Below are 16319 nucleotides of genomic sequence, written 5' to 3'. Positions count from 1 at the left end.
GTCGCATTGTAGCCACTACAATAAAACAGTTGTTTAATGTAGGCCAAAAGCCAACTCCAAGTCTAAATGTGTAGACAACAATTTAATATTACGTGGGATGAGAGTTTTTTAAAGTCCAAAAGCTTAACTAGATTGAAAAAGTGGTCTAAACTAGTTTAACTATGCAGGAACCTACAAATTTTAGCTTCTGGTTGACGCATGTTAGACAACCTTAAATGTGCAGTTTGAGTGAAATTGGATTCAATTTTAAATAAAGTTTTAGACTCTTGATTTTGTAAATGAAAAAAATGTAATTGGAAAAAGATATATACTAAAAATGATTGATTGACCAAGTCAAAATTTTCATAAATTAATCATCAACAAAATTAATAAATAAATTAATTCTGATTCCTAAACCGCTTCAAAATTCATTTTGCATTTAACTGCTTCAGATCAGTTTAGAACCGATTCACCATAAACCAGAACATTTATTTATTTGGAGACGATCAGAACATTTACTTAATAATAAATTGATTTGGATTAAAAATCAATACACTACGTGGTTTAATTTGCTTTGATTTGATTTTTAAAAGAATCAAACCATATACATTGCACAGCCCTACATTTAACTCTCCTTAATTATTTATTTATAAGCTTCATTTTCATTTAGGTGACTTTTTTTTGAATAAGTATTTTCGTGAAATATTTATTCATAAGATGACACCTTCTAAACGTGAAGAATCTGCACAATAACGACTGACTAACAAAAGCTCCCTGTTATTGTATCTACACCTTAGTTATTGCATTGAGAAAGTACATTCTAAAATATAAATTTATATTTTGGAACGAGTTTATCAAAATATAATGGGAGATGAGAGTGCAGCATATAAATGTCACAATCTTAAATATAAATGTAAAATGGTTTTAAGTAAACCTCGTACTTGGGCTTTTAAGTCCTATAATTTGTTTTAGAAATTCCTGAATTGACCAAGAATAAAAATATTAGCGATCTAGCATATATTTTAATATACTTTTCATAAACACTTACAAGAAAAGAGAATAAGAAGGAATTTTTTTTTATAAATTAAAATTAACTTACGTGTAAATTAATTTATAAAAAAAAATCATATTAGTTTCACAAAAGTTTATTTTGAACCTATACTTAAGTAAATTTTAACTTACAGAGAATTTTTTTATATATATATTTTTTCCTAAAAGTGCTTCTATCTTTTTGGAAAAATTTATCTGAACATACCAAGTTCTAGACGAGCTAGGAATACGAAAAAGATGACAGGTCATATTTCATACATATCAAACGCAACTCATTTCCAAAAAAGTGAAGAAAAAAAATACAATATCGTATAACATTTTTTATTTTAAATAGAATACGCGAGCTTGATCAGTTACAGTTTTTTATAACTTGGATTTTAATAAAAAGAAACATAAGCGGCATTGAACATGTCTTGCTTTTCTTTTTCGTTTTAAAGGAAAGAAATGGCTTTTATGCAGATGCAGAGGTTAGTGACTGGCATTTCTCAGACTCCTCAGTCTTCACGTTCACGCTGGTTCCTGTGGTGCCCCAAGGGTTCTTCAAAATTGAAAGCAAAGCTATTTTATAAAGTCCACATTACAACTTCACTTGAAACCCTCTTGTTAATTTGTTGTGGAATGTGGATCGATGCCAAACTCCATTTCTTTTCTTCTTTTCTAATAAAAAAAAATGCTTAATATTAATAATTTTTTAATACAGCTTAAGATTATTACACTGAAAGTAAAATTTTTAATTGGTTAAGAATATAAGAATCTTTTTTTAGGGTAAGAATATAATTAAGAATCTTGAAGTGTATTAAAAGCAAACTAAGAATTTAAATAGGATATATATACTGACAATTTCAAGCTTTTTAATAATGGATTGGTATGTAGTTAAAATAATGTTGACTTTTATAACACTTTAAAGTTTAAAAGTAATTTAACAACTCTCTCTTAAAAAACTCATTTAACAGCTAAAAAGTTTTACCAAAATTAAATTTTTGTGTAAAGAATTTAATTAAAATACATTTATAATGTAGTTTTTTCACATTATTATTTAATCATAAACTGTTACTCTTTCTTTCTGCTCTTTTTTAAGTGTCAAATTTTTAATAAAAATTTGTTCAAATGTATCTGTTGTTTTTAAAGTTTAAGATCATTTTAATTTTTCTATCTATTATATCCTTATTCTCATTAATTATTTTACATACTTTAATAAAATTGAATAATAAAGGAAAAAAATGTTTCAATAGAGAACATAAAATAAAAAAATTGTCTTGGAGAGAGAAACAAGTCAACCAATAGGAAAATGCGTGTTTTGTTTTAGGGATATAGAAATAGGTCAACCAAGAAAATCAGGTAAGTTACAGGAGAGAGAGAGAGAGAGAAAGTGATAATTAATTAGGGAGAGAGCAATGTAGAATAAGATAAGTGATTTGTTTCAAAGCAAGAAGGACCCAGTTGGAAAAATGCTTGCAAATTTAATAGGAAAACATAAGAACAATTGATTTTGTTGGTTGGAGTGCAAAATCATCAAACGATTATTATAAAGGAACATGGGGAATATATAATTAAAATCATTTAAATTCTAGAATGTTTGCTTCAAAAATCATATTTGTGGTGATTTTTAATTTATTAACAATATAATGTTTTTACATTTAAAATAAAGTGTGATTTCTTTTTTTACATTCACAAGAATTTTTGGATAAAGTGAATCTCACATGGCAAACTGCACATCGAGATCGTGAACTCACTTTTTCAGTATTCCTCACAATATATTCATGGATGATATATATCTTTTATGTAAGAAGAAAAAAAAAATAGTGTGTGTTTTTTATTACATCTTATAAACTAACAAGAAACTCATTATAAAGTTGGTTTGGAGGTGAAGAGAGAAGAGAGAGAAAAATCCTAATCAAAATTTTAAAAAACGAAACACATAACACCTTTTGTAAGTAAAAAAAACATATAACATCTTCTGTTCTAATATTCTAAAATTCAGTTATTTGAAGACCAGATGAGTTAAAATTTATAACAATTAGTTTAAAATTCCTAAAAAATAGATAATTAAATAAATCAGTATCACTCCAAAATTAAAACTACTATGTTGTACTAAGAGACTCTCTCTCTCTCTCTCTCTCTCTATATATATATATATATATATATTTCGATACTAAGAGACTAGGTATATTGTGCTGATAAGTTTATTTCTTTTACATTTCTAATTATTGAAACGTTTCACAAAATCAGCTTGAAAGCATACATCCCTCCGTATGTAGAAACAACAAAAGAATTTTTAAGGTAACGCCGATTCTCAATAAAACTCATTCAATATCAGTGCCATGAGTTAAAAATATTTTTATATTTATTAGTATAAAATTTCTACTATCTTTATCAATAACTAGTTATCCTAGATGATCTAGTCTTTCCTTACGACCACAATTTTTCTAACACAAGTTTCGAATAGAGATTTTATTTAAGGAGACTAAACCCCGTTCTATTTATACCAACAACTTATTGATAGTTAAAAGGATTTAATGATTAAGAATTAAGAAACTCCGGAATTTCCACAAGGAAAGTCATGTTTGATTTTGTTGTGGACCTGGGCGTGCCTTGAAAAAACGAGAGCTTATTTATTGCTCTTTTTGCTTCACCCATCCTTGTCAAAAAATTAATGTACCATCCACAACAAACTCGTTAATCATCAGTACCATGACTCCATGAGATTACTGATTCAATGGGTTTGTTTATAAATACATCTGTTGAATGTGAATATATGCCTAAATTAATCTCAATCACATTTTACACAAAATGCAACCAAATAGGTATCTCAAACAACAATTCCTTTTCTCATTACCAAAAAGAGGCAGAAAAGTGCAGCGTGGGGATGGAAGAAGTAAGGGGGAGAGCACAGACAGAGCTCATTGACGGGGACAGGTTAGAAGAACAGTTCATCAATTTTTATTGGTTAGAATCAAACAGGTCGTTGAGTACAGACACCATCCCATAGGAACAATTAAAAGAAACAACAATGCCTCTTTTCTTCTTTCACTGGTTTCGGAGATATACAAACAAAATCAGGAGTCAGGAGACTTGAGTGGTAATATATAAACCATACATAATGTTTTGAATTGCTTTGATAACTTGGGGGTTGGCTCCCATCAAGTTAGGTATACAGTATCTACCACTCCAAAACCAGGCAAAACTCCACCTTCATAAGATGATGATATTTTTGTACGCACCATATAGCCACTTTCGTTATTAATGATAACCTTATCCTTATTCCTGCAAATTCCAGTTCATGGATGTCAAGGGTATTGAAAATTTAAGCATGTAACTGTGACAGATGTGTAGCCAAGCAATGTACCTTAAATAAGTACCAAATACTCCAGCTTCTGAAATGACATGACCCATATCCCAATTACCATCACGCACCAAAATTGCTGGAGAAGTGGCTGGAAATATCCTCTGCATAAGGATGTATGCTGCATCTTCTTCAGAACCTGCTTCCTGTAATTTAAGGAGGGTTTCCCTCAACTCATCACCATAAATATTGTTTCCTGAAAAGTAATTACAGCTCATTGTGTAAGTTTCTCTCCCAGACTTTTTTTCCAACAAAGTGTTGAGTCAAAGTTTTAAGTGGTATAAGACCTCCTCCTTCTCTTTGAGGCTTCATCACAAATAACTCTGGATTTTCAATTGCTTTTTTAGCAATATCCGAGTCTTCCAAACTCCACAATCCTGCAAAGCATGCACGCAATTTGGCAATGTGGTCTTTGTTTTCTACAAACCTGTTTACAGTTTTGAATCAATGATTTAGGAAGAGATATCAACCATAGAAACAAACTATGATTAGAGAAAATGAAGAAATTAGTCATACAACAACTTATTTCCTAAGATAAAAATGCAAGGGAGATTAGTTATACTTTTGCTTCCAATCGTGTTTTAGTACATATGATAAACTTCTATTTACTTAAACCAAAAAAGAAAGTATGAGTGTAATTCTGAGGGCACATAATGCATTTTCATCCACCATCCAGAACTTTTTGTTTCTGAGACATCAACCCTATATTCTTTTTGTCCTCTCCTTTTATTAGGGATAAAAGAAGAATATTATATGAAGAAAAAATGAAAGAAGTACAAGAGCAGATGATAAGATATTATCCTTAAAGAGGCATTAAAAAAATTGAACATAAAAGTAAAAAAAAAAAAGAACAATGAAAGCACATAAACTAAAACATCTGTATGCTAATTTCCTCTGTTAACTTAATCTCCCAGGTCAAAATATAATGTTTCTCACAGCCACTAAATAAAGCTTTTTTTAATTTAGATCTATTTCCTTGGCAAATTGAATCAATGACTTATTGCAGCTGTTTCCTCTTTAATCAATACCTCCTGGAATTTATTGACTTATGCCTTTAGATAACACAAGGAGGGCGAGCCCTGGTGCAGCGGTAAAGTTGTGCCTTGGTGACTTGTTGGTCATGGGTTCGAATCCGGAAACAGCCTCTTTGCATATGCAAGGGTAAGGCTGCGTACAATATCCCTCCCCCATACCTTCGCATAGCGAAGAGCCTCTGGGCAATGGGGTACGAAGTTTTTATGCCTTTAGATAACACAAGCTTCTGATAACAAATACTCCATGATCCCAAGCTTTCCAAGTCCCAACATTCCCCTAAACTAACTTTGATTTTTTCACAAACATCTCATTCCTAATCATTAATCTAACATTCTTTCAGTTGGTCAATATTGGCCAACCCTTTACTAAGGAATGGAGTTCCACCACATGTATAGCAAAAACATATTGGCCTAGAGGGTACAATCATATCATGATTAACCAAATAAGCAAGGCGTGGACTGGAGAGCACCCTGAAGGATAAAATCTTAACACAATAACTCACTCACAATTGTCCATTTTACACTTTTCCTTTAGACATAGTATCTCTGAATTGACCAACTGCTTAGAAGCATAAAGAATGAAATAAACTTCGAATATATAAGAATATTAGTTAGAAGATACCTCTCAAGAACACCAGGCTTTGCAAGTTCCTGTTGAATCTTTTTGGTGCCAACCAAATGATAAGATATAGTAGGGCATTTGATAGCAGAAGATTGTTCCATCAGTAGCCTAGCTCTCCATTCCTACACATCGAGCAAGATATACCCAAACCATGAGAACTCATTATCAAGATAGAAGGCTCATTAATATTAAAAAATAATGAAACTTAAGAGGAAACATATCATTGTTGAAGACAATGGCATGGTAGATGACAATCCATGGAATAGAAAGGACAGTGTAGGTAAGAAGAAAAGTAAATCAGATCTTGAAGGTTTAGAAATAGTTGAGCTATATGTACACACTAAAACATAGAGAGAGCCTATAGATAGTGATGTAATGAAGAAAACAAAAAGCCATGTTAATACTCACAAATCTTCAATGAATTTTGCTTTTAAAACACAAAATTTTAGGGCCCAAGTATTCAATATTACTTCTCTTCAGAATATTAAAAGAAGTTTAGTTACCAGATAGGGGAATCAAATATTAGTTGCCAATACAATGCCATTTCCTAACAGTAGTGAGATGTTCCTTTAAGCACAGAGGTTATACTGGGTTCAGTGGGTTAGCCTTTACTTCAAAAAGGAGTTAAGTCAAAAGGAACAAAAGAGATGTTTCTATGTTGGAATGTCAGTTTTTATGAGCAGCAAAAAAACTGAATTGAAGTAGCTCACTGATTCTGAAGGATAGTCCTTTGGTGTGTAGCCAGCCCGGAAGTAAACAACTGAAATTTCTTGTCCGTCCCTGCAAGTACCAACAAATTATATTTCTCTACTGTCAGAAACAAAATGTAATTAAGCTATCGACCTAGAGGAGAAAGTCAGATTTTCAAGATAGAGGTTACATACACAGAAAGTGTTCCATCTGGCAGAATTTCTCCTTCCTGATCTATTTCTGTCAATGTTTTGCGTATGCTTCTAATATGATGTGTATTATAAAGCTGAGGATAATAACTCTTTCAACCCAAATATGTACTGAATATAAAAACTACAGTAGTTTTCCTTACATAAAAACATCCCTTTATATCCTTTGATGTCACGTTGGATAGCCCTCATAATACAAATCAGAGTCTGCTCTGCTAGATTGTTCCTTTTGTATCATAACTATAACTAATAAGAAAAGGATATTTTTCTCTTAGAAGTGCAGAAATATAATGCTGCTCGTACATGTTTCTTTCTTCAACCTGAACCACGACCAGAATTGCAGCCCTGTACAGATCCATTCAGAAATATGGCATGGATCCAAAAGTAGTTGCAGAACCGAAAAAGAAAATGAAAAGGTAACTTTTTCCCCCAAACTAACCTGGGATTGTTATATTCACTCCAAGCTTTAGCCAAGGCCTCTGCAGACTGATCAACAGCATTATTGGCAGGAACCCTATTGGAATCTAGTCCAAGGAACTTTCCATATTGAGAAAGTAAGCTCCTGAAAAGGACCAAATAATATCACGATACTAGAGATGACAGCACAATATGTGAAATTTACTGCAGCACTTACTTATGAAGTCCAGTCATAAGGCAACCAATCAAAGCAAATGAAGTGGAAATCGTGTTCATCTCTATTTGCAAAAGTGATTTAGTCTTCTCATCAATCATATAATCTGAACGAACTATTCCCATGCGTATGTCCTATTAAAATTATGGCCAGAGAAAAATCAATACCGGTAAAAATTCCTTTGACTCACTTTATCAGAAAAGAAGAATATGAAGATATGGAAAACTTTAAATCTTTATGCTCAATCTTTTTCTGGAATAAGGATTTTTTTTTTATATAGGATTTCTGTTTTCTATGTAATGTTTCTCTAAAAACAAACATGAAGTCATGTTCTTAAATATTTCCACTCTGTCCCTCGCAACTAAAATGCAAGCATAAAGAGTCCTTATGAAATGATATTTAAAACGAATAACAACTAGAGTAGGCACTAATGCTGATCCTCTCTTATTACTCTTGGAGGTACAAATGGCCCTACTAGTATACACTTACCTCTTTTTTGTTAATCTGTAGCATCTTAGAATGAATATCTAAAAGTCTTGAGGTAAATTCGTCCGCATTCTTAGTTCTGCATTGAGATGAAGATAGAAATATTGGATCTAATTAAAGGCATAAACTACACTGAGTTGAATAAGAAAAAATCTAGGCAGTTATAGTTAATTAAAAAATGTAAATGACAGAACAAAAGATTCCAAGCAAGTGTACGCGCTCATGGCATCAAATGCAAGCAATTGTTGAAAGCTGAAGTTGAAAAATGGATTCAAGAACCAATAGTTATAGTAAACTACACTGAAGTATCTCAAAAGGAACAAGTCCCACAGTGCTCGTGTGAAGAGCCTCTAAAAGTTATGTAAGTTAACAATTACAGCTTATTGAGAGAAATGGGTCTTTGTGGGCAATAAAATTTGGTCCTACAAGTAACAGAGTCAATGTTTAACAGACCCACTTGATGCATAATAATATAACAGCACGAAAATATTACCTGGAGAGAGATTCCTGGAGAAATTTCCCATCCAAACTCACCCGATCAACAAGTTCATTAAATATAGGAGCTAATTCGCACGCTTGCTTCCAATGATTTTCAGGAAATGGCCCAGGTAATAAAGAAAGCGGGAGATGCACCAGGCCAACACCAGGAACTGTTCCTGATCTCTATGATTGGAAACATTGATCATCAACAACAAATTATCATTTTAGTTTCTAAAATTACCAAATTATTACTTCACTTCTTAAAACCATAAATATAAAGATTATTATTTGTATTCATAAATATAAAAGATTAAAATGATTGATGTTTAGTGATTTCAAGATTAAAAAGACATTTTTTTATAATTTTAAGGATTAAACTACTCCGCATATATAATTCCATGTATTACTCCAAAATAGAATTCGGTTAGAAGTAAATTTAGCTTCAAGGAGTAATTTTTTTTCCTTTCAAAAAGAAAAATTAAGAACAAAGTATGTTAAATGAAGCATGGAACTAATCCTTGTCATATTGTCTAAATAATTACACTTATTTTTCAGCCACTAACTTTTATTATCGAGTAACCACACTCACACTTCAACAAGAAGTCTCGTGAGATTCCGTCTGATATTCCTCGCTTTTTTACATGCACCAGCCCCTAAATTGTATCGTTCTCTATAAATAATACACATTACAACATGCATGTACCCAAACATGGTGAAAAAAAAAAAAAAAGCATTGGGTTCGTGTAAGAGTGTTAATATAATTTGCTCTTTATGAGTTGTATTCTACTAAAACAGTAAAGAGGTTAAAGTAAGGAAAGTGCGTACAGGAGGTTTAGATGAGTTTAGGGCGTCGTGATAAGCGACAAGAGAGATAGTTTAATAAAGCGAAAGGAATATATACAGAGAATAGTAACAGAGTTTAACCTGAACTGATTTGTCACCAACAAGGAGGCAGTTGAGGGTGCTCCAGACAAGAGCATCGTAGACTATGTTTTGGAGAAGTTTTTGGTCGATAAGATGATAATCGAAGAGGATGGGAGGTGCGGCGACGGAGGAATCACCATCAGCAGAGTTGGTGGTCAAAGGCTGAGACATGAGTCTGAGAGGTTTAGGGAAAGAGAATGATTGAGGTTGGTGGGGGAAGGTAAAGGAGAAAGAGGGAAAGGTATTATTGTTAGTGTAGAAACGTCTCGTCCTAATCCCAGTGTAAGAACAAGTAGAACAAACCAAGCCGCCAGATCTACTACCCATTTTCATTCTTATTATATATTACTATATATTGCAATCAGCAATACAGCCACACATAGTGCTCCAGCTTTAACATGGATTAAATCCGCCAGTTATTATTTCCCAACCTGCATCTTTACTCTGTCACTCTGAATTTTTTTTCTTTCTGTTTTGACATATTCAAACAATGCACTCGAACATGCGTTTTTTTTTTTCTTGAGTCAAATATTACTGTTATTTTGTTGTTTTTTTATATACTGAATTAAATATTAATTTTTATCGTGATGCATGATTTAAGAAAATTATATATAAAAAATGATTGAACATTTTTTTTCACTAAATAAATAGTGACCCATGTGAACTTGGTGTGACCTCTTACATCACGGTGCCGTTATAATTTATTTGTCAGCAAAATATAATGTGAAAAAAAAATAGTTATTAATATTTGGATTGATAATGTAGTTCGATCCTCGATCATTTGAACAAGACATCTTAAAAATAGTTCAACATGAGGAAAAAGATTGATTGACATCCAATGATGAGTTTTCAGAGAAGTCAAAGATACGGAGAGAATAGACTTAACTGAAAATGAAAAAAAAATTAAAAGTTTGTAGTTAAAAAGTTCTTAATTTGATTTATTAAATCATAAATATTTAATAAAATTAATCATTAAAATAGTTAAAAAAAATTAAAATAACATAAATAATATATTTAAAAATTAAATAAATATTTTAAGAATAAAAAAATAAAATATAAAAAATTAAAAACTAATGTTTCAATTTTTAAGAATCCTTTATAAAATACTATAAACTATTAAAAAAATATTATTTAACAAATGATAACATATAATATCTATCCTTTATGTATTTTGTCATAAACTACTGTTAATACATATTTAAAAAATATTCATTAAATTAAGCAACATATAATCCGATATTTCCAGATGAAGATGCAGGCACTACTTATTTGAAAATGTTTTAACCGTTAAGGTACTCATTCATTAATTAAAGCGTGTCTGTTTGGAATGGAGGGGAGGAGGCAGAGTAAAAATCGAGAGACCTGAATGGAAGCTAAAAATCCTCCATGTAGAGATGCTGAGGAAGTGAGATGATACCAAGTTCAGAACATTGCATGCCTATCTAGTTGCAAGGGGAGGAAGAGAAGTTTGTTAGGTTAGGTAGAACAATAAAACTACTAGCTTGCAAAGCAATTAGTACACTCATTTAAGTATACTTAAAAAATACAACGAGAGGTATATGTACATGTATACAAACAATAAAAGAAAAACTAGTTTGATAACATCAACATTTTCAAAAGAAATTAATTAACATATTCAGTTAATCAGTTTGTTTTGTAATTGAGCTTAGCACCAACTTTCAGAATTGATCGCAGAGGCTTCGGATGCTCTTGCTGATCCAGAGAGTTAGACTCTTGGAAGGTCTTGCTCCTTTTCTTACTTGGTAAAATGATCTCCTCCACGTTGTCATTGATGCTAACCATTTTCTTTGGAGCATGAGGTAAATCTCCCACCATCAACACTTTCTCATCAATGTTATTGTTCCTGCATGGAATATTCTTCTCTTCACATGGTGTCTCTGCCAGCACCATTTTTTCTGTATTAGTTCCAAACCCTCTTTGTGTAATCTCGACCTCAGTTGAGCTTGAACTGTAATGTGAAGATCTCCCTAAAGTTACCGTCTTCATCGCTTGCGAAGCCAAAGTTTTCATGATGAAATTATAGAGCCTATAGCAGATGCCCAGATTAAGTTCTCTTTGGTCCATCTTCTAATGTCTTGTGCCAATGAGTAGAAGGGATATAGATAGATTAATCAATGTCCCCCTGTGCTAAGAATATGCACAAGTTTTAACTTGCAAGTAACCGAAACTCGTACTGAAACCTTTGGAAGAGATTCTTTGCTTTTCTTTCAAGGGATGTATGTTGGCCCCAAAATTTTGCAATCTTTTTTATAAAGTTGGGCGATTTTTAATGTGAAACTTAAACGCAAGAATGCGAGGCGTTACTTGGTAAGATTGTCTTCATCTCTCCCCATGCTATTGCGTGGCAGGGGCAAGCGTTTCAAATACGAAAAACACCTTTCCAAGGGTGATCCCGTTTACATAGAAGGATAAACACATGATTTAGTCTTGCGTTCCGATTACGTAAATATCTTGACAAACTACTTCCTATATATGTATTGATTTGGTCCATGTCATCGTAACTTGTCTTTAACAATCTTACCTTAATAGTTAATTCCTTATTTATATTTTAGTATGGTTTTGTTAGTAGTAATTAAAAAGTTTAACTGAGTTTAATTTTGAGGACCCATTAAGATTAAGGTATGTCCCCTTAAAAATGTACTTATATATGGATCAATAAAATTCTCACATAATAAATGAAATTCAAATCTGACACTCTTGTAAGATATAAATTTAATCCTTATCAACTAAATCAATTTTTATTGACACTTATCCTTACTATGATACATTCTTAATTTTGATATGGACTAAATTAAGAATGCACAACATATATAAAGGACCAAATAAAAAATACGTAAAAGATTATCAATACATAAGATCTTTAGAAACAACTTTATAACAATAGGACCAAACCAAATTTGCACGTATAAAATTTAATTTAATAATTTTTATACAGGGATCAAATTGAGAATTACAACACGAGAGTTTGGCATACTAATAATTTGTATAGTTAAAAATTCAAATAGTATATTAAATGCTCTAAATATAATTTTTTGGGGGACATGTTATCTGCAATTAACTAATAAATATGGATAAAAAAAAAAGATAGTTATTGGTTCTTTTCTCAACTTCATCCAACTAAATTTCCACAAAATTAGTGATTTCTTTCACCCTTTTTACGCGTTGGTGCAGAAAGCAATTTGTGAGGTGCAGAAAGTAACTGCCATAGTTGGGGTGCCATTAATTCTATCCTACACTTCCAAGTCTCAGACTGCCATCAAAATCACGCAAACTTCATTTCACTACGAGCAAGCTCTCCTTTTATCGCATTCGGTAAGGCGGGTCTCTGTCCCTTTCCCTTCGATAAATGATGTTCATTGTTCCTTTCGAATCGATTTTCTTACTGTATGCTATTTTGTTGCCGAGAAAGTGCAAGAAGAAAAAAGCTTATAAGCCTAACAATGCGAGATTATCATTGACGTTGCGTTTGATAGAAGATTGCCTCATGCACATGCTTAACCGCGATTATTCAACTTCCGAACAACTTTATCTGTTAATGTGTTTTCAAATTTATTTCTGATTGCATCCGAAAACGCTATTTAGGAACTAGCAAGCTTCGAGAAACTCCACTACGGTCATGTGCTCTCTTCTAATGCAATGAATTTGAATTGAAAATGTGAAAAAATGCCTGATGAAAAATGACCGACTCATGGAGTAGATACTCTTGTTTATTGGAAAACTTGATGGCTTCAAATTTTCTCGTCTTGATTTTCATTTTTCTTCAGCTAATCGAGAAATCTAACATCAGATCGATGTTATGTAGAAAACAACTTAGATCTGTTTCAAATTTTCAGCGAGCTTCTAAGTCATCCTCCGGTTTCTTATTTTATGTATAAATATCTCTTCCATCGACTGGTTTAATTAGCAATTGCGGCGAAGTACTGTTTGCGGTCAAACATCATGTCAAATATTACAGTATGCGCGCGCTTTAGGCCTTTGAACCCAAAAGAGAAGCAAAATGACCATGACTCTTTCTGCATTCGGTGCATAGACACCGAAACTTTCATTTTCAAGGTTTTCATATGTCAGATTAAGCGTCTATTAGTTCTTCTCTTTGTTCATTTTTTACTCTAGAGCTGTGAAATTCGTCACTATAAAACTAAGAGTGCATCACACATTACGATGAATAGCCTCATAATTTTGAATTAATTTTGGTCAGGACGAAAAGGATGAAGAATTCATGTTTAGCTCCGATTGAGTGTTCTACGAACAGGCTGAGTAAGCTGATGTCTATCAGTTCCTAGCTCTTCCCTTGATTAGAGGTACAAACTACAGAGTTCTCACTACAAATTTATATGCCAATGAGTCAATAATGCAATGCAAAGATTGAAATCTTCCTTAATTTGAATGGCTTTTGCTTCCTTATAAAATGGCAGCCTCATTGCTGCCAAATAGTGCATCAACTTCGGTTATTGAATTTTTTTATCCTTATAGTTTGTTTAATGCTAATACATGTCTGCACGACTGCACGGTCCTACATTCAAATTCCAAAAAAATTGGAATGTTTCTTAACAATGAAAATGGGGAAAATGGCACTTGCCTTAACTATAGATTTACTTTTTATTGATATCTCGCTTTACATTTATGTATGTCTTCCCATAAATGAAACAGATGCTGTTGATGCAATCAATGGGACAATTATCACTTATGGCCAGGTAAGATATCATAAGGTGTCCCTAACTTGCCATTCGCTTTTTGCTTCTTTTTGTTAAAGTTTCAAATCATGCATGCGAGGACATATGTGGTTTTTCTCCTCAAACATGCAGCTACGTGTGTGTCGGGAGTTTTGAAAACTGAAAAATTACAAGAGATACTGCATCATAGGAGCTTCGCTGAATATGATCCTCAGCATTAGCTAAGAAATGCCCCTATCAATTGCAGACTGGAGCTGGGAAGACATATGGTATGGAGGTGGAAAATTATCACCTTAAAAGTAGCCTAAAATGACCTTGTAAAACTTTAAAATACAACAATGTAAATAACTACTTCTGTGAAGCAGGGATCTGGTATATTTGAATGTGATGAACAGAAGAAGGGGCTGCTTCCAAGAGTTGTAAAAGGACTTTTTGATTTCTTAAATTCTTTGGATGAAGAGAAAACATATTCAATTAAATTGTCAATGGTAAACACCACGGAGATTTATACCAATGAGCTATAAATTATAAGCAACCACACAAGTGAATTTGACACCACATTTTAACCCTAAAATCCTAAAATTCAAGTTTGAGTCTTTCCTTCACTCATATAATATTTAGCCTTTTTATTCTTATACGATGTGAGACTTTACCTCACACGTTAAAATTTGAAAAAAGTAGTTTTGAATTTGGATTTTTGAAGTCTTCAAAATAACTCTATCCTCTTATATAGGGACCTATTTGATTTATCAAAAGATAATATACAAATTAAGGAGATTAAATGACGAGGAATAATGCTGCCTGGTGTTACAGAGGTGAGCTGTTTTTATGAGAACCTTATATCTCATTTCATTCCGATTATTCTTTTTCTATCTGAAGTTACTTTGCTGTTCAGAATTAAATATATGGTCTTTTTTTACAAGACTAAGATAAGATGTAAAATTTTAGTTTTGAAACTTGTATCCTGACATTAAAAAATATAGGTGTTGGCTTTTAACCCCTTTAAGCTTGATGTTATTTTAGAAAACATTTAAGAATAAACTGGTAGGTGTAGAATAAGCTTAAGTACATGCATACACGTGTAGGTGTAGAATAAGTTGTACCCTTTCTGTTATAACTTTTGGGCCTTGGCCAATCCAATAGTAGGTGTAGAATAAGCTTATGTACATGCATACACGTGTGCTTTAAGTCAAATTAGGTAAGGTCTCACATTTGTTTCACCAAAAAAATAAAATTGGTGATTCTTATCTTATTCAGATATTGACATTTAGTACTAACAGGACCTTTTGAGTTTTTCCTTCAGATCACTGTACTGGACCCTGCTGAAGCATTGCAAAACCTATCTGTAAGAATAAACTGGTTGAATAGCATTTTTGGTTTGATTTTAAAATGTATTTTGGCTTCCAATTCTGATCTCAAATATGTAGAGGGGGATAGCTAACCGCGCAGTTGGTGAGACCAGTATCCTGCTTTGACTCCGTAGGCCACCGTTCAGTATTTTTATTATATAGTTAAACTACATAATAGATTTGGGTAAATTCCCTGTTTTCTTGAGGGAGGAAAAGTAGTGGTAGGAGCTAGGAAGGTCACTTGCTTTCTGCAACCATCCTAAACAAAACATGCAGAAATGAACGCGGCCAGCAGCAGAAGTCACTGCATTTATGTATTCACAATTCAGCAAGAATTTTCCAGAGACAACAAAGGTCACGCTTCTTCCAAAATATGTGGTACTACTTATGCATCATTCTTAAACACCGAGACTTTGAACAGGATGAGGTCCGTTAAATTAATTCTAGTAGACTTGGCTCAGTCAGAGAAAGTAGAGAAAACAGGTGCTGAGGGGAGAGTACTAGAGGAAGCTAAGGCCATAAACAAATCCTTGTCTGCTCTGGGAAATGTAACAAATTCTCTTACGTGTGGTTTGCGAGGAAAAGCAAGCCATATCCCTTATCGTGATCATACCCATTGTTCACCAAATCGGTATCCCAAACGTGGTATTTCTTATTCGCATGGAGGAAATGCTAGAACTGCATTGCTCTGTTGTTGCTCACCCAGGGCTTTTAATGCATCCGAGAGTCTGTTCACTCTTCGTTTCGGTTCCAGGTATGTCATCCGTGAAAGCATTTGACTATTTGAGGTCAAATTGACGAAACATTATTAATTTAGGTAAACTAATG

General features: G+C 32.7%; 2 protein-coding genes and 1 long non-coding RNA gene across 3 annotated transcripts; 1 reads left to right on the top strand and 2 right to left on the bottom strand.

The window, feature by feature from the left end:
- Window positions 1-3946: 3946 nt before the first annotated feature.
- Window positions 3947-9897, bottom strand: LOC100778473 (glutathione synthetase, chloroplastic). The gene is made up of 12 exons (XM_003521671.2): window positions 9449-9897; window positions 8538-8707; window positions 8048-8123; window positions 7562-7692; window positions 7367-7489; window positions 7192-7272; window positions 6913-6993; window positions 6739-6808; window positions 6029-6150; window positions 4660-4799; window positions 4376-4568; window positions 3947-4293 (listed from the first exon to the last, which is right to left on the bottom strand). The coding sequence occupies exons 1-12, from the start codon at window positions 9779-9781 to the stop codon at window positions 4170-4172; spliced, it is 1644 nt and encodes a 547-aa protein (XP_003521719.2). The 5' UTR covers window positions 9782-9897; the 3' UTR covers window positions 3947-4169.
- Window positions 9898-10927: 1030 nt separating this feature from the next.
- LOC100777942 (uncharacterized) lies at window positions 10928-11693 on the bottom strand. Its single transcript, XM_006577195.4, has one exon. It carries the CDS (start codon window positions 11531-11533, stop codon window positions 11093-11095), a length of 441 nt encoding a protein of 146 aa, XP_006577258.1. The 5' UTR covers window positions 11534-11693; the 3' UTR covers window positions 10928-11092.
- Window positions 11694-12725: 1032 nt separating this feature from the next.
- Window positions 12726-16319, top strand: LOC100785418 (uncharacterized). The gene is made up of 4 exons (XR_005890809.1): window positions 12726-12781; window positions 13668-13770; window positions 14120-14163; window positions 14275-16319. It is a non-coding gene; the product is annotated as an uncharacterized lncRNA (long non-coding RNA).

Source organism: Glycine max, chromosome 3 (genome assembly GCF_000004515.6).
Source record: "Glycine max cultivar Williams 82 chromosome 3, Glycine_max_v4.0, whole genome shotgun sequence".
Classification (NCBI taxonomy): Eukaryota; Viridiplantae; Streptophyta; class Magnoliopsida; order Fabales; family Fabaceae; genus Glycine; species Glycine max.
The sequence above is the reverse complement of the archived record's forward strand: the minus strand, read 5'-3'. Positions and strand labels throughout refer to the sequence as shown.

What these genes read in the sequence shown, in the direction of transcription:
- LOC100778473 (XM_003521671.2), bottom strand. Translation starts at nt 9,781, where the DNA reads ATGAAAATGGGTAGTAGATCTGGCGGCTTGGTTTGTTCTACTTGTTCT. An exon ending in CTCCAGGAATCTCTCTCCAG is followed by an intron (nt 8,124 to 8,537) that starts GTAATATTTTCG and finishes ATCTCAATGCAG; the next exon opens with AACTAAGAATGCGGACGAAT. An exon ending in CTTATGACTGGACTTCATAA is followed by an intron (nt 7,490 to 7,561) that starts GTAAGTGCTGCA and finishes GGTCCTTTTCAG; the next exon opens with GAGCTTACTTTCTCAATATG.
- LOC100777942 (XM_006577195.4), bottom strand. Translation starts at nt 11,533, where the DNA reads ATGGACCAAAGAGAACTTAATCTGGGCATCTGCTATAGGCTCTATAAT.